General features: G+C 56.2%; 10 protein-coding genes across 10 annotated transcripts; 3 read left to right on the top strand and 7 right to left on the bottom strand.

The window, feature by feature from the left end:
• Positions 1-476: 476 nt before the first annotated feature.
• On the top strand, positions 477-1,659 carry M421DRAFT_426256 (uncharacterized protein). Its single transcript, XM_033594345.1, has 2 exons — positions 477-1,016; positions 1,070-1,659. The coding sequence occupies exons 1-2, from the start codon at positions 791-793 to the stop codon at positions 1,333-1,335; spliced, it is 492 nt and encodes a 163-aa protein (XP_033443273.1). The 5' UTR covers positions 477-790; the 3' UTR covers positions 1,336-1,659.
• Positions 1,660-1,777: 118 nt separating this feature from the next.
• On the bottom strand, positions 1,778-3,240 carry M421DRAFT_76501 (uncharacterized protein; the record flags this gene model as incomplete). Its single annotated transcript, XM_033597225.1, has 3 exons — positions 1,778-1,837; positions 1,928-2,077; positions 2,179-3,240. The coding sequence occupies 3 exons, from the start codon at positions 3,238-3,240 to the stop codon at positions 1,778-1,780; spliced, it is 1,272 nt and encodes a 423-aa protein (XP_033443272.1).
• A 362-nt stretch (positions 3,241-3,602) lies between these two features.
• On the bottom strand, positions 3,603-4,992 carry M421DRAFT_426255 (mitochondrial dicarboxylate transporter). The gene is made up of 2 exons (XM_033594344.1): positions 3,859-4,992; positions 3,603-3,808 (listed from the first exon to the last, which is right to left on the bottom strand). The coding sequence occupies exons 1-2, from the start codon at positions 4,818-4,820 to the stop codon at positions 3,760-3,762; spliced, it is 1,011 nt and encodes a 336-aa protein (XP_033443271.1). The 5' UTR covers positions 4,821-4,992; the 3' UTR covers positions 3,603-3,759.
• A 1,797-nt stretch (positions 4,993-6,789) lies between these two features.
• On the bottom strand, positions 6,790-11,363 carry M421DRAFT_426251 (uncharacterized protein). Its single transcript, XM_033594343.1, has 3 exons — positions 11,269-11,363; positions 10,275-11,041; positions 6,790-10,220 (listed from the first exon to the last, which is right to left on the bottom strand). The coding sequence occupies exons 2-3, from the start codon at positions 10,917-10,919 to the stop codon at positions 6,951-6,953; spliced, it is 3,915 nt and encodes a 1,304-aa protein (XP_033443270.1). The 5' UTR covers positions 10,920-11,041; positions 11,269-11,363; the 3' UTR covers positions 6,790-6,950.
• An 872-nt stretch (positions 11,364-12,235) lies between these two features.
• Positions 12,236-13,155, bottom strand: M421DRAFT_76448 (F-actin-capping protein subunit alpha; the record flags this gene model as incomplete). Its single annotated transcript, XM_033597220.1, has 3 exons — positions 12,236-12,722; positions 12,777-13,051; positions 13,102-13,155. The coding sequence occupies 3 exons, from the start codon at positions 13,153-13,155 to the stop codon at positions 12,236-12,238; spliced, it is 816 nt and encodes a 271-aa protein (XP_033443269.1).
• A 361-nt stretch (positions 13,156-13,516) lies between these two features.
• M421DRAFT_76456 (uncharacterized protein) lies at positions 13,517-15,406 on the bottom strand (the record flags this gene model as incomplete). The annotated part of the gene is made up of 2 exons (XM_033597221.1): positions 13,517-14,356; positions 14,405-15,406. 2 exons carry the CDS (start codon positions 15,404-15,406, stop codon positions 13,517-13,519), a joined length of 1,842 nt encoding a protein of 613 aa, XP_033443268.1.
• A 301-nt stretch (positions 15,407-15,707) lies between these two features.
• On the bottom strand, positions 15,708-16,833 carry M421DRAFT_426249 (uncharacterized protein). The gene has a single exon (XM_033594342.1). It carries the CDS (start codon positions 16,770-16,772, stop codon positions 15,855-15,857), a length of 918 nt encoding a protein of 305 aa, XP_033443267.1. The 5' UTR covers positions 16,773-16,833; the 3' UTR covers positions 15,708-15,854.
• Positions 16,834-16,835: 2 nt separating this feature from the next.
• Positions 16,836-17,441, top strand: M421DRAFT_426248 (uncharacterized protein; the record flags this gene model as incomplete). The annotated part of the gene is made up of 1 exon (XM_033594341.1): positions 16,836-17,441. A coding segment is annotated over exon 1 (218 nt), but the record flags the coding sequence as incomplete, so codon positions are not given.
• A 343-nt stretch (positions 17,442-17,784) lies between these two features.
• On the top strand, positions 17,785-19,824 carry M421DRAFT_333725 (uncharacterized protein). The gene is made up of 4 exons (XM_033589405.1): positions 17,785-17,915; positions 18,325-18,390; positions 18,440-18,528; positions 18,577-19,824. Exons 1-4 carry the CDS (start codon positions 17,910-17,912, stop codon positions 19,586-19,588), a joined length of 1,173 nt encoding a protein of 390 aa, XP_033443265.1. The 5' UTR covers positions 17,785-17,909; the 3' UTR covers positions 19,589-19,824.
• A 1,470-nt stretch (positions 19,825-21,294) lies between these two features.
• Positions 21,295-24,054, bottom strand: M421DRAFT_426243 (uncharacterized protein). Its single transcript, XM_033594340.1, has 4 exons — positions 23,565-24,054; positions 23,107-23,437; positions 22,435-23,058; positions 21,295-22,386 (listed from the first exon to the last, which is right to left on the bottom strand). Exons 1-4 carry the CDS (start codon positions 23,652-23,654, stop codon positions 21,527-21,529), a joined length of 1,905 nt encoding a protein of 634 aa, XP_033443264.1. The 5' UTR covers positions 23,655-24,054; the 3' UTR covers positions 21,295-21,526.
• Positions 24,055-24,210: the final 156 nt, after the last annotated feature.

Raw genomic sequence — 24,210 nt, 5'->3', positions numbered from 1 at the left:
AGCATTGCTTTCAACATCCTCGATTCTGCAGAACGCCATCCATCTCAATCGCTACAACTTTTAAAGCGCAACAGGGAGCTACATCGCAACACGATGAATCACACTTACATCTTCCTTCATGTTCCAAGTGACGCTTGACGAGTTGGCAGGTCTGGCATCGACTCGTATCACCAAACATGAGCGTGCAGCGTGCTGCTGATCGGACATTTACCTGACAGACGGCGTCACTGAAGAGGCCTACAACGCGGCCCACGACTGCTTATCTACCTCCACACACATGTCAAAGACAATGTGGCTGTGGTGTCGTTCCTGCGAGGGCGATCCTGAAACACGAGCAGTGCACGGCATGCACAATTACCGGCGCTTGCACAAGCCCGCTGGCCAATCACCGCCAGTAGCGCCCTGTCCTGCTGCAAGGTGAATCTCTCGTCAACACCATACGCGCCCACGCGCCAGCGGCTTCACCAATCCGCTGCCTCCATTGCTCTACGACATGGCATCTCGACGCCGACGCCTCTATAGTTAGCAATAGGCATGCGAGATGGGCCTTGCGAGCTTGAAAGTCATACCATCCTAGGCGCCAGTAACGCTCCGCCAGCGGGGCCCCGGGCTGGAAATAGTTTCTGCCAACGGGCGCGAGAGTATAGAGATGGACGTCCTGCCTGAGCAGCTCAGTGTGCTGTCCTGACTCCTGATCAAACTGATCCCGCAACCTCCACGCGACCATCGCAACACCTGCTCCTCGCCGCAGCAGCCCTCCCTTCACACCACCCACCGTGCCTTTGTCAACATGAGCCAGGCTCTCTTCGTCGCGCTGCTGCTCCCTCTCCTCGCTCTTGCGCAGGACTCCGATTCTGGCAGCGAGCTCCCTCCAGCAGGATACAACGGTGGCTCAGACAACCCGCAGAGTTCAGACGATGCTGGCGCAGCAGGGTCCTCGAAGGGTGCTTTCGAGCTATCGTCTGGCGGCCTGATCGCTATCATCGTAGTCGCCGTTATCGTCGTCATCGGCGGTAGTACGTTCCCTCACTTCCACGTGAATTCCCGACATGAAACTAACCAGCACCAGTCGCCTCAGCAACGCTCTGGTGGCTCGCGAAGAAGCGCCAGTGGGACGTCCGCCAATCCATCCGCCGCGCCTCACGTCGCATGACAGGCCGCTCAGCAGTCGACACCAGCAACAACCGACAGAACCGGCGGACGGGGATCCGTCTCAACTCGCCGCCGCCGGGCAGGAACGCAAGGCCCACGCAGGAGCGCGACGTCGAGAAAGCACTGCCGCTGGCGGGCAAGGAGGGGCGCACTACGACGACCATCTCGAGCACGATCCGGTAGACACCATGGCCAGTGTTCATTGTCTAGCGCTGTACCGGGGGGTTGGCGCGCGGGGGGCGCCTGGAGCGTAGAAGTCCACGGTGCAACCAAGCAAGCACACCCATTATCCCAGTCATGTATTCTCATTCCCTTCTTCGCAACAACGATATCCATGCCTTTCCGATTCAGCATCGTACACGGCGTATGCAATATACCAGTATCTCTAGATTCAAACCTCTGATTGGATAAAATCAAATAAATCTCATCCTGTCCTATCCCATCGTCCCCCAAGACTGACTGCAGTGCTTGTGCAGACCACACCAGGCTGGGTGGGTGGGGGTGTCTCATATCGTCAGGCACTCATGAATCAAAGAACATGGAAGAACGAAGCCAAATGTGGTTGCGTGGGTATCAATTCTACACTCCGCCTCTTATCACTCCTGCGCGCACTGAGCGTGCGACGCTACTCGTCCTCGTCCTCGCTGGGATCGCCCAGGTCCTCGATGATCGAGCTCTGCGGGAGCTGTTGTGTCGCGAGGAGTATCGGAGCGTGTCTTGCGGCATCGTCTCGAGCACTGCTGCTGTGCGCGTAAGAGTTCTGTGGCGCTTCGACCTCCTCCTCCTCCTCCTCCTCCTCCTCCTCGTCTTCATCTTCGTCATCGTCACCGTCGTCATCGTCGTCGTCGTCGAGCTGCGCCTGCAGCAGGCGGCGGATCTTGCGTGTGAGGATGGGGTCGGAGTGCAGGTCTTCTGCGGAGAGTTGCTGTGCGCGTTAGTCACGTCAAGCCGCACACGGTGGCGCCCAGGCGAACAGGTCATCTCGCCGATGAACGAACAGAGCGGCTGCAAGCAGTGACAACATACCTGATCGCATCCCGGGATTGGACACGCGACGCTCCTTGCGCGGCCGGGGCCGAAATGGCTCGCGCTCGTCCTGATCATGCCCAGTATAGCGCTCTTCTCGAACGTGTGCGGACACTTTGCGCTGCTCCATGGCTCTTTGAGCGTCTGGAATGTAATCGGGCATTTCGTGCTGACCGTCGCACGGTCCATGACGAGGTCGTCCTCGTCGTCGTTGACGGCCTGGGTGACGCCCAGCGCGGGCTCGCCTGTCTCAGTGAACCATGTGTCTTCGTGACCGAGGGGGATCGTGTCGCCGTACCGCGCGTCGTGAACCACGCGCTTGAAGTCGCGGTACTCGTTGTGGCGTGCATAGCGGGCGGTGAGCGAGAGTGACGTGTACGACGTCTGCTCGCGCGCCATGCGGTCGGTGAACATGTCGACAGAGCCCGTGAGCGCGAGCTGGGAGCGGTCGAGGGGCGTCGGACCGGGCGTGGGGCCGTCGTCGAGTTCTTCCTGATCTGAACCTGCTTCGCTGCCGTCGCGGTTCTGCGTTTGGCGGCGCTGCGTTGAGCGCCGCGTCCGTTGGCTATGGTACTCCTCCTCGATCTGCTTTGGGGCGTGTTGGCGCAGCCACTCAAGGGCGTCTTCGATGCGCTGGGCGGCAACGCTGGAGTCGATCGCTGCGCGCATGCTTTCCTCGAGTTTGGCCGTGGCGTCGTCGACTTTCTGCTGCAGGTCCGCCATGATGGCTTCTTCGTCTTCTCTTTCGTCCAGCTTCTTGCCTGCGTCCCATTTCTTGCTGCGCGCGTCAAAGTAGCGTTGGTGCTCGCTCAGCATGTCGTTGACGCCTTCGGCTGTGCTTCGAATCGTGGTGATGGCGTCTTTGCTGTGCTTCTTGATGATTGTGAGCGTTGGGCCATTCAGCTCCCGCAGTGCGCGTTGCGCCTCGCCATCAAGAGGATGAGAGGGCTTCTTGTAGGCTGGCAGCGCATTTGGCTGTGTCGGAGCTGGCGCTGTAGCGACCGAGAGGCGACTGTTGCTCGGTATGGCTCCAACACGCGACTGGCGACTGCGTGACGACATGTTGTGTTGAAGCTGGGCGGAGAACAGGTCGCTGAAGGTGGGGAAGCGACGCGTTTCATTACGCGTCGACTTCTAGCTCGTCGCCATGTCACATGACGATACCCCGTCGAGTCAAGCATCTCGACATGCGCGAACATCGGCGAAGGCTCCGCTCCGGTGGACCGCGGGGCAGCCTTGCGCAGACCCAGTCAGTCAAGAAAATTCAAAGTGGCTTCTTGTATCGACCTCAGCACGTTTGCGAATCACAAGGTACCTCGTCACAATACTAATTGCAAAGGTCTCAACGTCGTTGCATTAATGTTACGTCTTCGCAACTACAAGCGCTCCCAGCGCGAAATCCCAGAACATATCCACCAATACCAGACGCCAGGGTAGATCCGTCTGCACTCCGTGCAGGTGTGTGGGTATGAGTACGGCCATTCCTCAGATATCCTCCAGCCCTCTCTTCTTTCCTCTCTCGGCTCGTCGTTTCGATCTCGCTCTTGTTTCGTTTCATTTCATTGGCAGACCATGCTTCATCTACTTGGTGATGAAGCCCAGATAGTCGGCGACGATGAGCGTCACCATCCTGTTTTGTGTCAGTCGTTGTCCACACACTCTTCTGCAGATTGAACTTACGCATGCGGCGCGATGCGGACGTAGTATGTTCCAAACCCGCGGTAGAATCTCAGCAGGCCCTCCTCCTTGGCAACCTTCCTAAAGCAGTCGAACATGCCCTTGTACGGCAGCGTACCATCAGGCGCACGCGTCTGCTTCTGCAGCCTGGTCTTCATGAAGTCGAATGGCAGGGAGAGGAAGGAAGCGAAGAAGCCGGCGACGGCCGACGCCGTCAGTGTCTGCGATCGCGAAGAAAGACTGGTGTTCTTCAGCTGGCTCTTCGCCTCAGAGAAGAACGCAAGCTGCCCGAAGTTCAACGCCATGGCGCGCACAACCGTCGGGTAGCAGCCGGCCCAAAGCCTCAGAACCCCTTCGTTCTTGGAGATGCGCATCAGCGCATCGACGACAGATGTGTAGTTTGCCCGCTGCGCGGCAGGCTTCATGCCATCGGATTGCATGCGGATGAGCGCCAGATCCGCAGGGTTGCCGACCACAGCCGCAAGGCCACCGGCCGTCAGACCCGCGCCAGCGCGCTCTTTGAAGCCGATTGTTGTGCCGTTTTCTTTTGCCCGGACAGCTAGGCGCTTCATGAATGTGTCGAAGAAGCCCAGGCGCGCAGTCGTGTAGACGGCTTGTCGGAGGAGACCCGCGCTAAGACCCGTGTATAGATCCATAACCTTGCCTGCGGCAACGATGTCCTTGAGGACACCGATGGGCGTCGGCTTAGGTCCTGTCTTGACGCCCTCGCCGGCCAGCTGGAGACGCACTTTCACCATATCAACGGGCTGGATGACGCTCGTCGCCGTCATGCCAGCAAGCCCGCCGTTGATGAACGGCAGCGCTGCACGCATAAACGGTGTGTGGAGCAAGTCGGCGGTCGCCTTCTTCGGGTTCTCAGCTGCTTTGGACATTGTTTCCGAGGCGTCTTTGAGAATGGTTTCGGAGCTTTGCTTTGCGTTTTCGAGCGCGCGGGAGGCGGGCATTTTGAGGGCAGGAGAGGCTGTTGTTGACATGCTGTTAGTGGATCTGTCGGTCACTAACACCCAGTCGTGAATATGCGAGTGACAAATGATAGGCAATTGACAGAGCGCGGACAGATAAGCAGTGCAGGATATGCGTTGGGCAGAACAAATGTGAAGCGTAGGGTCAATGCAAGATGCAGGTCGTTCAACAACGGAAAACCACCAGTATATATCACCCAACACCGGATATGCTCCAAGGAAAAATGTCTCCCGGGTATGATTCCGGTACAACACAGCGCCAGGCAGAGCCTCACGGTAGCCTGTGTGCGGCGCTGCGGTCGTCGCGGTCGTATGTAACGGCCGCGGCCGTGGAAGCTAGCCGGCTACGTTATACTGCGGAGCACAACTCGCAGGCTCGGTGCTCAGATGCGAGTCGCGCTTCCACGTGCGGTGCGTCCCATCTCTTATCCGATACTACCCGCAGGCATCGCAATTCGCAGAAAAGCATTTGTTGAGAGGTATTGTATTGCGTACCTATGCAGCTCGCTATGCTGAGCTCAATCCGCGCTAACAACGGAAGTGGGACGGAGTGTGGGATGCAGTTAGACCGGCTGTGGGTATTCGATCGACGACTTGAACCAAGCCAGCAGACAAGCAGCAGAGACGATTGCGATATAAACACCGGAAGAGGCTGTCAGGAAAGAGATGTCAGGAGAAATGGAACAGCTGTCACGGTACGCGTTGAGCGATCAACCAAGCGGTACCTTGATGAGGGGTCTTGTTGCTCTTGAAATGCGGGGAAAGCTGGCACTGGTGCTGGCAGGGACCATAAGGTATTTCGCGGCGCGCAGGCGACCAGTCAAGATGTGAGTGTGACGGCGTATCAACGGCTTTGAGCCAATCGGAAATCCGCTTATTCGTTTGGCTGCTGGTTGTGTTGTCGCTCTTGTGCTGGAACGTCCTGGCTTGTGACAGGCCGTGCTGTCGCGTGTCACTGGGCATCTCGACCTGTGAGAGAGCCTCTTGACTTGAAAGCAGACCTGCTTTTGCGACAGACACTGTTCGGGAATACGAAGCTGGTCTCCATGTGATCTGCAGGCACATGGCTGGCCTGGTTGATGCTGCGCTGCATGCAGCCGTGGTTTAGGTTTGGAGCTGATGGGTTGAGGAGCAGGTGTGACGTCGGCGCTCGACCAATCAGGAAGTAGCAGATACTCAACACTAAAACCCAGGGCCTTTGTTGCCTTAGAGAGTTAAAAGCTGATCAATAGGGGATTAGACATGTCCTGCTTCTGCCTTGACGTTTACCATTTCGAGCCATCGCTATGCGTATATCGCACCAGACCGATCATTGCTCCCGCAACGTCCACGACGCGCTTTACTGAAGGCTCCCAGCCGCGCATCGATTCCCCAACATCTCATCGCACACCTAGACATTGCAGAATAAAACCGAGCCTCAAGCGAGACCATCCTTCGGCTTAACGCAGTCCCTATGACTTCATCGCCCACCCATCGCACATTGACCCACGGCCGTTATTTCTCCGTCAAGCCCAGCCACACCGTCACCGAACACCATGCCCACAGCGTCCGCTCCTGATTCGCGGAGCCAGCATACATCTGTGCTAACGGTCTGCAATCTCTCGACGCGATGAGGCGGTGTCGGCGCGGACGTCGATGGTCAAGCTGCTGCGGGCGATAAGACGTTCAGCATCGACCCGCGGCCGAGACACGCGCACGCTGCACATCGACATGCGCCTGCACAGTGTTTGGATCTGGCTCGATTCTGCGCCGGGGGAAACCTGGGGCCGAGATTTTATGGATGTCGGGGATGGATGTGCTGGACGAGGGGTTTGACTTTGATGGGGTTCTGGGGTGGAGATGGGCTTACTTCTTTGCGGTTTCAAAGACCATTGCACCATCTACGCATTGGACCGCAGCTATGTCACGCAAATTGCGAGGACATCAAGCGCTGTTAAGAGGGAACGTGGAATCGGTTCAACTTTTATTCGTACTGCGAACATTTTGTTGACTCGTAAACCATACATGAAAGAAAATCGCTCCACCCATGCCAAAAGACCATCACATTGCAGACATCACCACTGGACGATTGTTCTCTTCTCTTCTCAAACAGCTTCAACCAAAGCGCAGGGCCTATTCGTCGCGCCTACGGCCACCGTTCCCGCCCTTGGCGATGATGTCCAAAATCAGCTCCCTAGCCTTCTCGCACCCCTCCCTTGAGCCCGTGATCTCAATCGCCTCATTCTTTGCCTGATCGCGGGGGACCTGGATCTTGGTCCCGGTCTCCTTCCTCAGCCCGTTAATCGTGCTTCCACCGCTTCCAACTACAAAGCGGTAGCTGCGCGGGTCCGGCAGAATGAGGTAGCCCGTGGAGCTGGGCTTGGACGCGGCCTTGATGGCATCCTCGAGCTGCTGGCGCGCCTTGGGAATGTTCTCTGCGGGACCGCGCAGAATCCAGGGGATCGTTGCGCTGGTGTCGGTGCCCTCCTCGACGGCGTTGTTGTCGATGAGTTCCCAAGAGTGCTCGTCAGCGCCGGTTGTGGCGTCGTCGGTGATCAGGGGAAGGGCACCGTTGGCACCCTTGCGTGCCTTGCCAGCCTCGCTTTGAGCGGGCTTGGACGGAGGCTGGGCGTTGCCGTGGTCGACGGTGATCTTCTGCTGGTTGCGCAGGCGGCGGAAAAACTGGCCGTTGTCGGAGATGACGTGGTGCAGGTGGCGGGGGACCTCGATGGTCTCGCCTTCCTGGCCCTTGACGAGCTCCTGAATGTGCGACTTGGCCTTCTCGACGGCTGCTGGCTCGCCGGTGATCTTGACTTGGCTGCGGGCAGCACCTTGGGTGGTCTGCTTGGGGATGTCGAGCTGCACGCTGAACTGCGACTCGAGCGAGCGGCGAGTCTCACCTCCGCGACCGATCAGCAGGCGGTGCTTGTCGGGAGAGACTTCGAGGATCTCGGTAGCCTGGTTCTCGAGAGCCGAAACCTGGGATTTGATGGCGGCAACGATCTTCTCGACGACGCTCTTGGGGCCCTCAATGCGGATGGTGCTGGAGTCACCATCGGTGTCCTGCTTGGGGAAGCGGACCATGCGAGCAAGGTCGCGAGAGTTGTCAGGCCCACCAGCCGAGGTGACGATCTGGCGGATGTTGGCACCCTGACCACCGATAAGGTTGCGATGGAGCTTGCGGTCAACGTCGATTGTCTCGGTGACAGTGTCATCAAAGACCTTAACGCGTTCCTGGAGAATCTTTTTGGCCTCCTGGACTTGTTGCTTGGTACCCTTGATCTTGATGTCGGCACGGCCAGCGGGGTCAGCACCCTCGCGAGCACCAGGAACATCAATCTGAGCACCGGTGGTGAGACGCAGGTTCTCCATCTCGCGACCACCAGAGCCGATCAACTGAGGGATCTGGTTGACAGCGACAGAGATGGTGTCGGTGTTGGAGTTGTCGACAATGTACTGGAGAAGGCTGAGGAGCTCGTCACGAGCCTCATCAGCACCCTTCTTGGGTCCACGGACGGTGACCTCGTCGGCCTTCTGGCCACCCTTGACGTTCTGCTTAGACGCAGCATCATCGCCATCATCATTCTTCGCCCTCTTGGGGAAGTTGACACGGACGCCGTAGCGTGTCTGCAGACGCTCAACCTGCTTGCCTCCAGCGCCGATGAGTTCGCGGTGGTAGTTCGGGTTGATCTTGAGAATGTGGGTCGCCTCATCCTCGAGCTTCTTAGCCTGGCTAAGGATCTCCTTCTTGCAGGCCTCGGCTTTGTGCGAAGGACCTTTCAGTGTGACCTTGCCGTCGTCAATCTGAACATCAACATCGAACTTCTGGCGCAGCTTCTGGATATTTTCACCGCCCTTACCAACAAGGTGGCTGGCGTATTTCTGGGGGTAGTCGAAGGTGGTAATGTGGCCACGCTCGAGCTCGTCCTTCTCAGCCTGCTCAAGGAACGCCAGTATCTTGGCGTTCAAGTCGTCAACAGCGTTGGAAGGTCCACGGATAGCGAAGCTGTCCTTCGAGCGGTTACCAGCGTCAGGTCGGCGTCCGCCAAGCAGAACCTGAACAGGAGCCTGGTCCTGAGCGAGGCCCTCCTGCTCTTCCCGGACGAACTGCTCAATCTTCTTGTGGAACTTCTGGCTGGCCTCGAGGTCACGAAGTGTGATCGAGGGTTGGTTCTTGGTAAGGCGGTTGATGAGTTCCGCGGCCTCCTGGAGTGCCTTCTTGTAGGCGTTGATCTCGTCATTCTGGGGCTTGCCACGTGGGATGGAGTACTGCTCATACGGATCGTGGCTCTCGTACACGAAGATGAGCTCGGGTGACTCCTCCTCCTCATCAGGGAAGACAATGTGTACACCAGTATCCTGACGAATCTGAGGAGCGGCCTTCTGACGCAGGAAGTCGTGGTAGAAGGGGTCGACCTGGTGAGTAGAAAACCTGCTAGGAGGGTGAGCACCAAAGATGCTCATGACGTCGTTCTTGGCCTTCATGCTGTTCTTGCCATCGCGGGCGTAGATCTCGTAGTTGGTTCCGCTATTGCGGTTCTTGGGCGCAACAATGCTGGCCTCGTGCTGGCGCTCGAGCTCAGCAAGAGCCTGACGCTGGCGCAGGTAGCGAGTGAGGTTGTAAGCGTGTTCAGCAGCCTTGGGGCCACGGTGTTCACGAAGCGGGTCAGCACCAGACATGTGCATGGCAGCAGAGAGGTCGTCGAGCTTCTCGAGACCCTGTTCAATCCTGTCAGGAGGCCCGACAACGTAGACATAGTCATCGTCTTCCGCGTTCGGAGGCAGGACCAGAGTGCAGCCAGTCTCCTCCAAGAAGTCATGAAGAGAGCTGCCCCGGTCGCCAACAAGGAACTGGTGTCGGCCCTTGTCAACGGAGCGCTGGTCAACAGCCAAGCGCTGGCGAAGCTGCTGGACACGGCGCTCAAGCTCAGCCTGTGCCTGCTGGGCAGCGACACGTTCTCCAGAGATCTGGATGGGAAAGTTGGCCTGGGGCACAAAGTTGCCGGGCTGGTTGCGGGCGTTCTGAGGAGGCGCCTGAGTCTGCCACGTGTAGTACTCGGGGATCTTGATGTCGATGTCCTTGCCGCGCGTCAGGTTCTCAACGTGCTTGTTCTGAGGACCAGCGAGGAAGGCGTAGAACTCTGCGGGGACGTCCTTCAGACGAAGGTTCACGGTCGATGTGCGCTCGTTGACGATAGCGTCGATTTCGCGGCGGGCCATCTCGGCGGTGAGAGCATTGCCCTCGATGTGAACGTTGACAACGGTGTCCTCATCCTCACCGGCCTCCGCCTTGGGGACCTGGATGCGGGCGCCGGTGCGCTTGCTGATTTCCTGGATCTTGGATCCTTGACGGCCGATGATGTGGGCGCGGACGGATGCAGGGACGGGAACGTCGACAGATTGCTGCAGCTTGTTAACAGTGTTCCACAAAACTACACTATATCCAATATCACATACCTTACTTCCAACCTCGTTGGCAATCTCCTTTAGAGACTCCCTTACGGCGTCGACGGGGCCGGTAGCCTCGAAGATGATCTGGCCGTGGGTTCCAGTCTTCTGCTCGAGCCTGGCCTTAGAGCGCTTGTTGATGTCGCGGATGATCTCGCTGACAGGCTTCTTGAGCTGAGCACGCGGCATCAATTGCGAGATGGAGAAGGAGATGCGCTCGGTGTGCTTGCCGGGCAGGTTCATGGAGGCGACAGCGGGACCACGGATAGCAGGGCCAGAGGGAGTCGCGGCACCAGAGTTGCCATTGCTGCCATTGGCACTGGAGACGGCGGCGGGCTTCTTGCCCCAGGTAGGGACAGGAGCTTGACCACGCGGCTTGACGGGGCCAAGAGCTGGGAAGGCCTCTTCAGACTGCGTGTTGAGGGCGGGCTTCTTGGTCGCCGGGGCAGCCTCCTCGGCCTTCTGCTTGCCGGCAGCCTTGTCGCTGAGGGGAGTCTCGGCCTTGGGCGCCGAAGGGGGAGGGTGGGCAACGTCCTCCTCGTCAACAACGTCCTCGACGGTGACGTGGTGATCGTTGCTGGCGTGCTGTTCCATCAGCTGCTGCGCCGGGGTCAGGCCCTCGGTGGCAGAGCTAGCAACTGCGTCGGATGCCATGTTTTAGAATAAACCGTTTCGAGTTGACCAAAGGGTGTATTGCGTGGACGGTGGGCGGAGTAGCTTAGCTGTGCGAAGCCACTGTTGAGGTAGGGGGAATCGAGTGTCGGGGTGGAGAGGGTCTGTGAATATTGCGTTAGCAAGGGAGTGAAAACCGACCAAGACCCGAATAGGAGAAAATTTGGTGAGAGTTTCACACGGTGGTGAAGGATCAGGCGAACCAAGGATCCAATGGGTTGTTGCTAAAGACAGCCAATAGACAATTGCATAGCGAGCAGAGTAAGCGCAGCGACCAAGGCAACTGTCGTAGCTTCAAACCTTCTGGTAATACTGGGGGGTAGGTACCTACAAACAACAAAACTCAATTGCAGGCAGACAGGCTCCGCAACGTTGACTGACAGGTGAGAGACTGGGGAGAGCTGCAGTAAAGGTGTCCGTCCCTCGGGGCGGTGAAATGTGGGTCGCCTCGCGGGAGCGGTATGGCGCCTGATTCGCACACCCGCATGGAACGTTCTACAGCCACACTTTCTTGCACGCTCGAGCGTGTTCTGTAGATTTCCGTCGCTCATCGCGCGATTGGCGATGACAGACGCTCATTACACGGTGACGTTTGATGAGCGGAAGAGCCCTGCAGTAGTCATAGCGGTGGGAGTGGATTTGATCAGCAAGATGCCCGGTGTGGAGAAGCCATGCAGGGTCTTGTTGGATTCGAAGCAAGTATGTACTGACTTTTAAATATCAATATGATACTACACGGAGCTACTCGGGAACAAATGAGGCGCCCTCGTCGTTTTCCAGTATGTTCTTACAATCAAATCGCTGGAGGAATGTCGATTGGTGTTCTCGGTTCCAGGAGTGTAAACCCTGGAGGCCACCAGTGCAGTGAACATGGAATATATAGCGAAAGGAGCAGGGGAGGAGGACTGCAACAGCGAAGGAATCACGGTGGTTACGTGGCGTGACATCGAGCTTGGCATAATATGTAAAATAAAATAAAAAGAGCGGAAGAGCTGGCGCGTTGTAGAAGTCGCAAAGCTCTGGCCGCAGAAGAAGAAACGCCTTGCTGCTTAGAGTATACGATATCTGCGAACGGATCTGTTAAGTCATCGAAGACTCGGGGGAGTCGTGACAGTAGCAAAGACGCTCGTATGCTGTAAATCGAACGTGACGCGTGAGGAGGTTAGGGCCAACCTCATGCAGCACAATCGCGTATGCGTGTTGATTGCTCTGTCCTCTACAAATCTGGTCGCATGCAGTCCATCGTGAGATAGCATCGTTCCCGCCCTGCCGATCAGCCCAACGTTACTTGCTCTTTCTCATCGCCTGGCACCACCGCCAATGTCCTGACCCAGCCTGTACCCGCTGATCTTCTCCCACTCAATCTTCTGCCTCGTGATCGGCAGCTGTCTCCTCAAGCTCTTGAAAGCACCCTCGCTCAGGCTACCAAAAGCCTTGTTCAGATCCTCCTGGTACTTCTTCTCGGCTGTCGCGATCTGCCTGACGATCTCACTCGCACTTGCGCCCGCGCTGATGTTGAGATTGACAGCTTTGTTCGTGAGCAACCGCACATTACCGTCCTCGTAGTAGTGTACGTCGACTTTGATCGTGCCAGTCAGGCCGCCGGAGGAGGGGCTGTAGAAGTAGGACGAGCGCCAGCGTCCGTTCCAGTAGTTTGTGGGTGAGTACTTGTTTGCGACGGACACGAGGGCGAGCTTCGAGTCGTCTTCGATGGGGAAGACACCATATGAGGACTTGGGGTAGTGCTCGGTCGTGTGGGTTCCGAGGCCCTTGACGAGGCTCTTACTGCAGATTGTCAGCGCTGTTGTTGCATGGCCCGGCGCACCATATGCTCCTTACACAAGGTCCTCGTGCTGGCTCTCTGCTACGTAGCTCTGTACCGCACTCGCCTTCTGTGTCGCGTGGTCGAAGTCGAAGGAGCTTTGTGTCTCGACATCGTAGTATCGCCCGTCGCCAAGCGAGTTGTAAGGGCTGACCAGGATCTCGGTGCTGCCTCCGGGAAGCTTCGTGGTGGTGAACTGCTCCTCATTGTACTTCTCATATGCTGGTGTAAGATCGGTCTCGACGTCTTGGTTCTCAAGCACCGACTTGATTGCCTTGGTCACATCCGCAAGCTGCGCCGTGTTAGTCGTTGTGCGGAGGTGGGGCGCAGAGGAGAGCGTACCTCACCAGGAGGTGCGGACTCCACGAAAGAGCCAAGCGCTGCTGCTGTCGACATCTTGTTGCTTTGGCGGTAATTGAGAGCACTTGTCGACGTGTTGTTGGCGTGCAATGGGATTGTTTGCGGGTTCTCGGGGGTGATGCGGAGGAAGCCAAGTTGGCGATCGAGGGGTCCGACAGCAGGAGCACGTACCGCGTGGATGACTTCACATGTATGTTCTATCACAATGCTCGTTCATGATCAGAGGCTTGGTTGTTGGTACCGTAACATAAGGCAGAGTTGTATTCGTCATTCGAATTTGTCGCTACTTGGGAAATCCATCAAGTGCAATACCAGTATTCCGCCCCAACGCCGCGCTGAACCCATGATGCCCAAGGAAGGATGTTTACAAGTAGTAACAAAGTCGTCCAGCACCTGTTCACTCGATGCTCATTTTCATCAGGCCATCGCTGGTGTCCGTCATGCCCTGCAGACCGACACGTTTGGGACCCAAGGTAGGTGTCATGCTCATGCTTCCCCCACTGTTTGATCTCTCGCCATTTGATTGACCACTGATCGATGTCTCTCGGCTCGCCTTCGTTGTTGTGCCCCACAGACTGCCATCTCGCTGACTCGGAGATTGAGAGATGACAGGACTGTTGTGCACGCTCAGACCAGGTGACACTGCTCGCCGTTTGAGCGAATGTTCATCGAAGTCGTCATCACGCCTGCGCTTGTTCGACTTCTTCAGTCCGTCTGCAGCGGTAGGAGGGTTCATGAATTGTGGTGTAGAGGCTCGAGATGTCCAGTTCAGATTGACACTTTGATCTGGCGCTGGCATACCGTTGCCGTTGTTTGCTGAGACTATAGGTGAATCCATGTTCATATCCTCGCTCATGGCCGTCGAGGACTCTGCTCGGCTGTACGACGACGGTGGTGGTGTCTGTGCCAGTCGTTGATTCCAGAAGTCTGTGCCTACGGAGTTGCGCCCTGTATTCAGCGAGCCGAATGTGCCGAACAATCCCTTAATTGTCGTACTATCCAGGCTCATATTGCTTTCGCTCTCTTCCTCAGGCACGCCCTCCAATGGACCGTCCAAGCCAGGCACAGTAGGCAAGAGACTGGGCGAAGACTGAGCAGTCATCGACGGACGCTCCAGATCGGTGTCGCTTTCCCTGACTTGTCGAATGATCTCAGCTTCGCGCCGTGTCTCGCTATCCACCGGTGCCGATTCGTCAAAGAGCTCGGCCTTGATACGACCGAACTGTCTAGACTTCGGCTACAGCTTGTCAGCATACGGTCTACGCCATGCTAGTGGGTCACTCACCAAAAGATTGCCCCTCCGTGTCACCGCCCTGCGGATTACACCAGGCGTTTGAGGCATTGTGCTGGCTTCGTCCCCACTATCGTTACCAGACGATATGTGGAGGTCGTTGGTGAAGATCGAGAGACTCTCGCGACGAGAGCTTTCCTTGCGCAGCAGGGCTTCTCTCGAAAAGTAGCCTTCACCTTTACTGTTAGGTGGCGAAGCAGGACCGCCGGGACTTGCCAGAGAGCTGTGGCCGCTTGCTGAGCTTGAGCTTTTCCGGCTTCTGCCTTTGCGCAGTCTTGCCCTATGGATGGTCATGAAGTTGGGCACCCCACCCGGCGAGAACATGTTCGCGAATGGGCTGTTGTTGACATTCGCAGCCCCGCCGAATACGTTGTTTGTCTTCGCAGCGTGCGGGGTCATGATCATGGGGTCGTCGGTGTCGTCAGGGTCCATTGGATCAAGATCGTCAGAAGAGCTGCTTGAGTCCTCTGAACCCAGCATATTGAAGCTGCCTACGGAGCTCGAGGGCGCGGTTCTACCGCCATTGCTCCATGCGCCAACGTTGGGTGAGTCCCCCATGATCATCGAGTTGGCGCGAGGCTTTCTCGAGGGGATTTTGATCCCTTTCTGCGTGATCGTGGGCGAGGAGTCAGGCGAGGACTGGTTAGGCAGCGTCGAGTGGTGGAGGTTGGTGCAAGCCCTCGAGAACTCAGCACCTCGTGAGCGCCGGGGAAGCAGTGACGCGGGCGAAGCGTATGTGTTATGGGAGTCTAATTGCGGCGACAGAGGTACACGCGCTGCGAAGTGCGCAGGACTGGGCATGGGCACCTCCCGCGAGGGCATCTGCAGTGAAAGGCCTCTCGCGAGAAAGTCAGGACGCCGTGGAGTACTGGGGCTGGCGACAACGGTGTGATCATCCTTGGATGTCCTGGTTGACTCGCGGAACCTGGGCGAGGGTTCCAGTTTCGGTGCGCTGTCAGAGAGGGAACGCGCTTTGGTTTTCCGTGGTGTCTGCATTGGCTGCGAGTCACCCAGCGCGCCTTCCTCGCGTCGAATGCTATCAGCCAACATGGTGTCGATTGCTGATGTGGAATTGAAAGTCGTTGGTCGTCAACATGTCAGCCGGAAACTTCAAGGAGACTGTGCGTTTCGCAAAATTGTCTTGCATGATGAACCATGGGCCTTGAGAGATGGTCGGGGTGGATGAAGCGGGGCGGGTACTCAATCTCACGTGGCAAGCGCGGTCATGTCACGAACACCGCTGCATCATTGAGCGCGCAGAAGCCCCACTGCACTTTACAATACGATACAATTTCCAGCTTCGCTAATACTTCTTCACGATTAATTACAACCATATATTACACATCGGTCCTCCTTGGCTTTTCTGCCTATGCCTCACTCATTGTTTGCAGATCGGGTCACCCTGATGCTGCACCCCTGACGCCTTTTCGAGACCCTTAGAATGTCAGGAGTTCACAATACCTTCCACCCACTGCACATCATCCCAGGTCGCCTCCCAGATGTTCAACACCATCATCACCCAGTCCTTGCCATTCCGCTTCATGGTACCTATGCACCGGCAGATTCGGCCTTGCTGCATCAGACGCGCGCTGTCATATTCGAACAGCTGAACACTTTTCCAGATCGCTGCAGCGTAGGTTGCTTGGACATAGGGCGGCTTGGCATGAAATAAATCGCAGAAGGTGAATCGTTGCTGTAGGTCGTCACGTTCGGAGCTGAGCACTCTGGCGTACAGCTCTACCAGTATATCATTGCCTGCTTTGGCTGCATGGCAGCTCTGACTGATCGCCTCGCCAACACGAAAACAACTTCGCAGCACCGTGTTGGATGACATACCGATGATGGGTGAGCGGTCGCGTACCGCAGTGGGGAATGGTGGTCTGACGATGGGTTTATGAGCTTCATCGCCCGTTGCTGCAAGTAATCGACTCGTAAGCGTGACTGGAGATACGAACTTCTTCGATGAACGACTTGGGCTGCTGCTCTCTTCAATAAGTGAAACATCAGTAGTGACAGGTGCTTCAGGCGTTTCTCTCTGGTGGGCTGATTCGTTCGAAGCATCGAATTTGGCAAAAGAAGCTGAATGCAACTGAGGACTGCTAGGATCGGCCATCGTATCGGTCGTCAGGTCAAGTAGATCATCGTCCATCAAGTCGTCACCAAAATCGTCATCATCCAACTGCGCTTGTGAAGGCCTCGGTTGCTCCGAGGTGTGCGTCGAGAGAATCGAGCTGTCAGCATTGCGGGTGTTGATTTCGAAGTCGAAGCATAGTTGACCAAAATCATCGTCATTATTGTCGACAAGAGTCGCAGGAGCATATGTGCTAGAAGTCCTGGAGTTGGATGTAGTGCTACGCTCCATGCTGTCACCTTGTAGAACGACTTTTTTATGATCGATTTGTCGTAGCTCTGCGCATGGTGTGGTCGCCGCAATGGTATGCAGATGTTCCTCAGTAGACCAGTCCATTTTGTAAGTAGCATAGGGCATAGGGAACTTGGTGATACGCAGAGTCTCAGATGTGCGTCTTTGACTCAACGCTGCCCCATTACTCGTGATCGTATTCTTCCTTGATGCTGCTTTCTCGCCATTGCGCGGTGATCTGCGCTTGCGCATGGGCTGCGGTTGTGGAGATTGGCCGTCTGGTGTTGGAGCATACTTCACGAGGTGTGCAGGTTCTCCTGAATCATCAAGTCCGAGGTACGACGCTACGGTTGCGTTCCTGCGTCGATTCGCTATTTGTGAGATTGAAGAAGCGCAAGGTGGAGAGCTTTGTTGCGATGAGCATTGATTAATAGCGGTGAACCCTGGCGATGATGGGATATGCGCATAACTCCTGTACACTCAGGGTTAGTGGGCAGTCACGGTAGGAGCGATGGATGTTGGAGATTGATGAGTGACGCGTGGTTCGGGTTCCTCACGCAGCATCAGCAGCTTCCCTCATACCCTCCATGTCCCGGCCTTGGTACAACACGTCTGCCGTGTTCACGCCTTCGACAGGTAAATCACACGTCGAGGTTGCGGACAATGGAGTGCAGATCATGTGAGGGCGAAGGAGCGTGTACCCGAAGCGTGAGGCTGTGCTCAGCCCAATTGCCCCCACCACTAGCGCGGGGCATCCCGGACTCCGGAGCTCCATGTCAAGGCAGCTCCATTCACTGCATCACTCGACAGGCTGCATGCAATCAGCATACGAGCATTGTTCCCACACCATCAACTGCGGTCCTCAGTCTTCCGTCATTTGTGTTGATACCCCCAGAAACTTCGGTCTTGCGCCAGCGCTATTGCTATTTCCGACTTCTGTAACACCGGCTCCCAACGACCATCCTCAGTACTGGTTCTGAATCAAACATTTGAGCGCCAGTCGTGTACTTCCCCACCAGACATCCTCTTCTGGCCGAACGAAACATCACTGTCCGTTCCAGACGGTTAACGTATACCCCTGGTGCCCAAATATAGTTGGAGTCGGCAGGCAGAGCCTTACCTAGGTGACCTTTCGATATGCCGGTAAGTCAAGCTTCACCTTTGTACTTCTATAAGATATCACTTTAGGCGCCTGTGTTTCATAAGCACCCAGGGTTTCTTTCGTGCCCTCAAACCTTCTACCTTCCACCGTTACTCTTCTTCCCATGGACTCTGTTTGCTTGAGCTTTGAATGCGAGCCACTTCTGCATGGAAAGGCGCTCTGTCGCGTGACCTCCATCGACTCGTTCGTGTATTGCGACTTTCGAGCTTCGCCGTCAGATCGCACAAGCGTCATCAGCTGGGAGCTTCCCAGAGACAAACGTACTCGCAAATCACTGCATCATCACAAAACGCCCGGCGCCTACGCCGATCTTCCAATCTTCGAGAATCCTTGTCCACTCTGTTTCTTCAAACACTGCCGCAAAGTACTAAAGTCTTGGATTGATGATAGGCGAAACCTTTCTCGGCCGTCACGGTCCAGATAGATCGGTTGACCAGCGAACAATACGAAGAGAATGTGAGCAAATCGCATCCGACATTAGCGATGCGTTCACTGATCGATTCAGGACATTGGCGGTGTCGTCGACCTTATCGAAGTCATCCGCATCCAGTCCACTGGCCCTACTGAAGCAGCACGGGCTTTGCGAAAGAAGCTGTAGGTCACGCGAGGCGGTCTCGAACCCGACACTGACAAAGGATGTAGAAAGTATGGAGATGCGCATCGTCAAATCCGCGCATTGGTGATACTGGACGCTTTGATCCAGAATGCAGGGTCAAGGTTCCAGAAAGCTTTTGCAGATGAGCCTCTACTAGAGCGTCTTAGGATATTGGCCCGCGATGAAACAGCCGATGTGGACGTTCGCAAACGAGTAAATATCCTCTTCAGGCAGTGGGCTGTCGCGTACAAGGGAACACCCGGCCTCGAGCGCATCGCTGCCTTGCACAAGGAGCTGCCCCGCAAAAGTCGACCTCAGCCGCAGCAATCTCGAATCATTCGCGAGCAAGATGCTGAAGCAGCCCGTGAGCGCGAAGAGCACTCACCACCACCGACGCCCCAGCCGCGACGCCCTGATCCTCCGCATGTGTCCTCCTCGTCAAGCAGACCAGTAGCGTTAGGTTCTACATCCTCTGGTGGGTCTTCGCTCTTCAGTAGGAGCAAGAAAGACAAAAAGACTCCAAAGGGGCAGAAGTTCAACCTGGAGAGGGAAAAGGGCCAGATGCTGGAGACGATGGCATCAGCCAATGTTGCCAGCGCGAATCTTTTGAACGGGCTGCAGCTAATCAACCGAGAGCAGCAGCGCGTCAGCGACAACCCGGAGGTGATGAACCGTTTCGAGACCTGCAAGCAGCACCGCCGTCAGGTTTTACGCTACATTCACCTTGTCGAGTCTGAGCAGTACATCGGTGGTCTGCTCAACGCTAATGATGAGCTCGTAAAGGCGCTCATGGCTTTTGAGATCATGGACAAGAGCATTGACGACGATGACAGTGATAGCGAGGACGATTCGGGCATTGCTCAAGCAAAGCTGGCCAGCTTGAAGATGCAGGAAGAGGCACCTCCTGCGAAGCCACCTAGGCCAATGAGCATTCCTATGCCTCCTGCTCCTATTCCCGTCCCCGCGGCGGGCAAACAGCGAGCTGATCCAGATAGCGAGCCGGATGATGATGATCCCTTTGGAGACAGCAACGGTACGTGGATTTTAGACGTAAGATAAAACATGTACTGATCGAACATGCAGCCGTCGCAACACCCTGGGCCGAGAAGAAGGAGCCTAGCTGGAGGGATGTATGATGCATGTGATGGTCGAGGATCCGTGATTGGATAATAGAGGCTATTGCTGTGTAGTGAGATCACTAGGCTTTGATAAAGATAAACACTCTCACCTTAACCCGTGCACACAAATGTTGCCGAAGTTGCGGCGTCTGCGCCACGATCTCGCACCGTCTGCACCGCCTCAACGGGAGACGTCATCCGCAGCTCGCACTAAGCTGCGAAAGGTTTAGCGCTCTCTGGCACCACCAGGGCTATAGTTGGACCCTACGCAATCATAAATCATTCACTCCCCTGAAGATAGCGTCTACATCGTCTTCTCGAACTCGCCTCTGCTACATCCCCTCTTCACTCCAAGTACGATAGGTATGTCAATGTCCCAAAACATGACGTTGTTGAAACGGCTAACCCTGACATGCAGCACCACCTCTGTTCTCATACCCGACTACAGCTTTCCACACGACATCCACCTTCGACCCTCGAAGAACCTACGTCAAACACTTGTCATAACAGTAGAAGAGCAGAAACTACTATTTTCAGCTTTGAAGATGCCTGCCTCCTCAATCTCCTCCTCCGCCGGCTCTATCGTCAAGCCTCAGCCTGGCAAGTGCAGCTGCCTCTCGACCGACGACTGCTCATGCTGCATCATTCCATGCACTGTCATGTAAACCTTTCCAACCGCACAATTACGACGATACGAACTATCTTTTTGCTATCCTCGAGCGAGCACACACTTCTATGGACAGATGGATTTTTTTGATACGCTTGAATGGGGTTAATCTGGATGCAAAATTGAAGCAGCCCACAAGGGCAGGACATTAGCACAGCTACGGCAAGCAAGCTGTTTTTTTTTAGCATTGATCCATGCCCTCGCCATACAGGCGTCTGTTCTTTCTGTTCTTGTGCCCTATTTCGTACTTGAAACCTTCGTTCTGGCTACCCGGGAACCACTTTGCATTTGTAGAGGGGTCTCATTCGGGGTGCCTCAAGACGTGCATTCGAATACGCGCCTGCATGCTGTGGCGTCGACAGGCCTGAGGGTCCTGATACGCGCAGCCGGACGCTTACAGCGATTTCGGGCCAGCAACCTCACGCAGGATGCGGCGCAGCGTTGCACCATCGATGCCTACAGCAATCGCGCGAGTATATACGGGCACTATGTACATTAGTCCTAGCACCGATTTCTACCGTCTTGTCGTTTGCCTCAGCGTTGATTCTCGTTGTCGCCTCTGCAGGCACGTACATCCTTCCCTCTCAGGCCCTGACCTCTACACTCGCGCAGTCATCGGCCATCTTTCCTCACTCCACCATCGACCCACAATGCGGCTTTGAAGGCACCAACGACATCTACGGCATCGGGACTGGCATTGAGATCTATGCGCAGATCCTCGCTGTGGCGCGTGCATGTACACGATTTACGGTCTTGAGGTCTCAGCTGGATTTGAGGAATCCACCGGTGCGGATTGTCGCGTACTTCCTACACTGCCCGTTTATCGTGGTCAGTACCTGCGTCTCCGATGCCACTTGCACCTGCAACCTCACGACTGCTTACGCATATTCACAGGATAAATGAAACAATTTTGATCTGCACCCAGAGCGAGGCATCAGTAAGTTCGCAAATGCAGGACGAAACTGACACACTTCTCACGCCCATGCGATGGCGAGGGTGGATCTCTCGCGTCTCATTCGATCAGCAATAATGTTTTATAAACAGCATCATCCCTATCCGCGGGCCACAATGAGGATTTTCCAAGCGCAATCGATGACTTGCACACACGGGGTTTAGATGCTCATATTTTCATTCATGCCATCACTCGCGTTTATGCTGTGATATTTAACCCCTCCCTTCTTTCTTCCAGCTTCTCATCCACTCAATTAGCGGCTAACGATAGAAACCCTCGTCTCCCCCCGCAGCCGGCGGCGCTTGCCCACTCGGTCGATACGGCAGATACGTCTGCTGCGGCGCGGGACTGCTCGTTGCACCCGGCGGCGCAGGCGGTGCGTATCCCGGCTGACTCGGTGCTTGCTGGGGCGGGTATCCGTACTGATTCTGCTGCGGTGCTTGGGCGTACGAGTCCGATGGTGCTTGTTCGTGTTGCTGCGGCGGCGGGGACGTGATGTGCTCGTAAGGATTCTGCGGAGGCGCTGAGGCCTGGGCTTGTGGCGGGTAGCCCGGCGGCTGCGTCTGCTGTTGTGGTGGGTATGCAGGATAATCCTGACCTATGGGTGCGCCGGGCGGTGCGCCGGGCGGTGCGCCATGGAAAGATGCGCGGTTGTCGACGGGTGAGTCGTAGTGCCCTGTTGAGAGCTCTTGGGGCGCGAAGCTTTGGGGACGGCCGACGGGGACGCGGTTCAGTGATGGGTCGTTGTAGGTATTTGATGGTGGGCCCTGAGGTGCTGGGGTTTGTTGCTGGCGCTGCTCGGCGGGTGGAACCATGAAGAAGGCGGGGTTTGAGCCTGCTGGCGGGTATGGTGCACCTTGTGCATTCGAGCTGGCTGGAGGATATTGCGACTGCCCTTGCTGTGGTGGTACCCCGGCGCCGTAGAAGCGATTGGGATCTTGCGGTGTTGCTGAGCTGGGTGGATATGCAGCGTACTGTGACGGTGGAGGTGCGGTGTATGCGCCGTACCCGGGACGGCCACTGTATGATGGTTGTGCAGCCTGTGTCATTGAAGCTTCGAGGAGAGATTCGTAGTCGCGGCGACCCTTGATGAACTTCTCGTTGAGTTGTGTGAAGTCGTCTGGAGCCTGTCAGTAGTTGTCGAAGCTATGCGCTCCGCAAAACATACCCTTTTTCTGTGAGTACTTGCCAATGAGCTCAATTAACTTCGGTCTTATAGCCAGCGTCGAGTGGTAGAGCTCCGTGATCTCTTCGTTCTCACGGATGTCAGCACCTCCTTGTGAGCTTGTGCTAAGCAGCGCAAGCAGCTTCTCAACGTTGCGGATCTGCGCAAAGACCTCGGCCTCCATCTGCGCCTCTCTTTCTAGCTCCTCTCTCGTAGGATCTTGCAGCTTCTCGACGTAGTTGAGAGGAAAGATGCCGGTCTGTCCACGTAGCGATCCCTTCCACCAGTCCTTGTATACAGATTCGAGCACCGCGATGATGTCGCCCTTTTTGAACTGCAGCTCGCCAGGTTCGGAGGGCTGGAAATCGTACAGCGCGCGTACCCGTGAGACTGTTGCCGCAGTCGTTCCCTGAGGTGCCGGCGCCTGAGGCTGTGCAGGTTGTGAGCTGGAGCTAGCACCAGCGCTTGCATCTTGAGGAGCGTTGGACTTCGCGGTTGCCGGGGTGGCGCCCTTTGACTCTCGTATCGACATGGCCAAAGCCATCTGCAGTTCCTCTTCCTCTTTCTGGCGTTCAGAATCGGAGATCTGCGTCTTTTGCGGTTTCGATGGCGCTCGAAGGTTGGGGTCTGCCATTGTTAGTCTCGCTACTCTCAACCCTTGGCCGGGAGACGTACTCTGCGACTTCAGCTTGGTGTAGGCACCCTGCATTATTCCAAGGTCTGGGTCGCGCGAGAACATGTCAGACCACTCGCTCATGCGCTCGAGGATCTTGGCCTTGACCTGCTGATGTGTGTTCCTGTCATTGGCAAGCCTCAGCAGCGCCTCTGTGAAACTTCGTGATGCTAGCTCCTTGTGCATCTTGATGCCGCAGTTCTGGCTGAGGGCATTGGCGAGCTCGAGGGTGTAGAGCTGGACGTTCGCATTGCGGTGGGCCAGCCTTCGAATCATAGCCTGGACGACTTGTTGTGCGCCCGTATCCGACGAGCCGACTTTGTCGCATACGTCCTGCGAATTGTTGTCAGTATGTGTCTGATCATGTGGCCATGCCCAGCAGACGTCACGCTGCAGCCCGAAGCACGGAGCTCCAGAGGCTGGCAGCGCGAGCAGTTGGAGCGAGCAGTATCTGGCGTACCAGTATGTACTCCCAGTTCTCGCTCGTCAGGTTCTCGTCTGTGGCTTTGACGACCACGTCGTCGAAAATGTTCCCCTGCGCGCGGAACATGATTTCTGATGCCTAATCGATTGCAAGATGGTGATGCTCAGTCGCGGGCGTTTGGGAGAAATTGCAGCTGACTCCAAGTGGCAGCGAGTTATTTGCGCTGCGTGTGATGAGGACGTCGCGACCGGTCGGCGTGCTTGAGGTCAAAGGTGAGAGTCCGGAGGTGTCGTATGTAGGAGGCTTGGTTGGAGCTCTTTGAGTGGGGCGTCGTCGTCACTCGGCGGCTGCGATCACCTCTGCGCCACACTTCTGCGAGGCTGATCAGCGAATTTTGGGCTGTGATGGACCTGAATTGGAGAAGCAGGAAAGTCAAGTATGCCCTTCTCTCGCCTGGAATCCATGAAAGACTCCCTTGTTTGTTTCTTCGCTGCTCACTACCTGTTTGCCGGCAATCTCGCGACTCGATGGAATCCTGCACGTGCAGGGTGTCAGCATTGCGCCGGGCCCTCCTTAACATTCGAGACCAGGAGTCCATCAACAGCGCTGCGTCCAGCGCTTTGACACTCGACAGAGCACGCTCTACCGCAGCACACTTTGTCACAGCACGAATGGAGCCGAC

Source organism: Didymella exigua (assembly GCF_010094145.1).
Source record: "Didymella exigua CBS 183.55 unplaced genomic scaffold M421scaffold_56, whole genome shotgun sequence".
Lineage (NCBI taxonomy): Eukaryota > Fungi > Ascomycota > Dothideomycetes > Pleosporales > Didymellaceae > Didymella > Didymella exigua.
The sequence above is the reverse complement of the archived record's forward strand: the minus strand, read 5'-3'. Positions and strand labels throughout refer to the sequence as shown.

Bases quoted from the DNA above. Each gene is read 5' to 3' on its own strand.
- M421DRAFT_426256 (XM_033594345.1), top strand. From the start codon at position 791: ATGAGCCAGGCTCTCTTCGTCGCGCTGCTGCTCCCTCTCCTCGCTCTT. The intron at 1,017-1,069 runs GTACGTTCCCTC...AACCAGCACCAG, and splicing joins TATCGTCGTCATCGGCGGTA to TCGCCTCAGCAACGCTCTGG.
- M421DRAFT_426255 (XM_033594344.1), bottom strand. From the start codon at position 4,820: ATGCCCGCCTCCCGCGCGCTCGAAAACGCAAAGCAAAGCTCCGAAACC. The intron at 3,809-3,858 runs GTAAGTTCAATC...GACACAAAACAG, and splicing joins GTCCGCATCGCGCCGCATGC to GATGGTGACGCTCATCGTCG.
- M421DRAFT_426251 (XM_033594343.1), bottom strand. From the start codon at position 10,919: ATGGCATCCGACGCAGTTGCTAGCTCTGCCACCGAGGGCCTGACCCCG. The intron at 10,221-10,274 runs GTATGTGATATT...AACAAGCTGCAG, and splicing joins CCAACGAGGTTGGAAGTAAG to CAATCTGTCGACGTTCCCGT.
- M421DRAFT_426249 (XM_033594342.1), bottom strand. From the start codon at position 16,772: ATGGAGCGTAGCACTACATCCAACTCCAGGACTTCTAGCACATATGCT.
- M421DRAFT_333725 (XM_033589405.1), top strand. The intron at 18,391-18,439 runs GTGAGCAAATCG...TGATCGATTCAG, and splicing joins GCGAACAATACGAAGAGAAT to GACATTGGCGGTGTCGTCGA. The intron at 18,529-18,576 runs GTAGGTCACGCG...CAAAGGATGTAG, and splicing joins CGGGCTTTGCGAAAGAAGCT to AAAGTATGGAGATGCGCATC.
- M421DRAFT_426243 (XM_033594340.1), bottom strand. From the start codon at position 23,654: ATGTTCCGCGCGCAGGGGAACATTTTCGACGACGTGGTCGTCAAAGCC. The intron at 23,438-23,564 runs GTACGCCAGATA...AACAATTCGCAG, and splicing joins AGAACTGGGAGTACATACTG to GACGTATGCGACAAAGTCGG. The intron at 23,059-23,106 runs GTACGTCTCCCG...TAACAATGGCAG, and splicing joins CACCAAGCTGAAGTCGCAGA to ACCCCAACCTTCGAGCGCCA.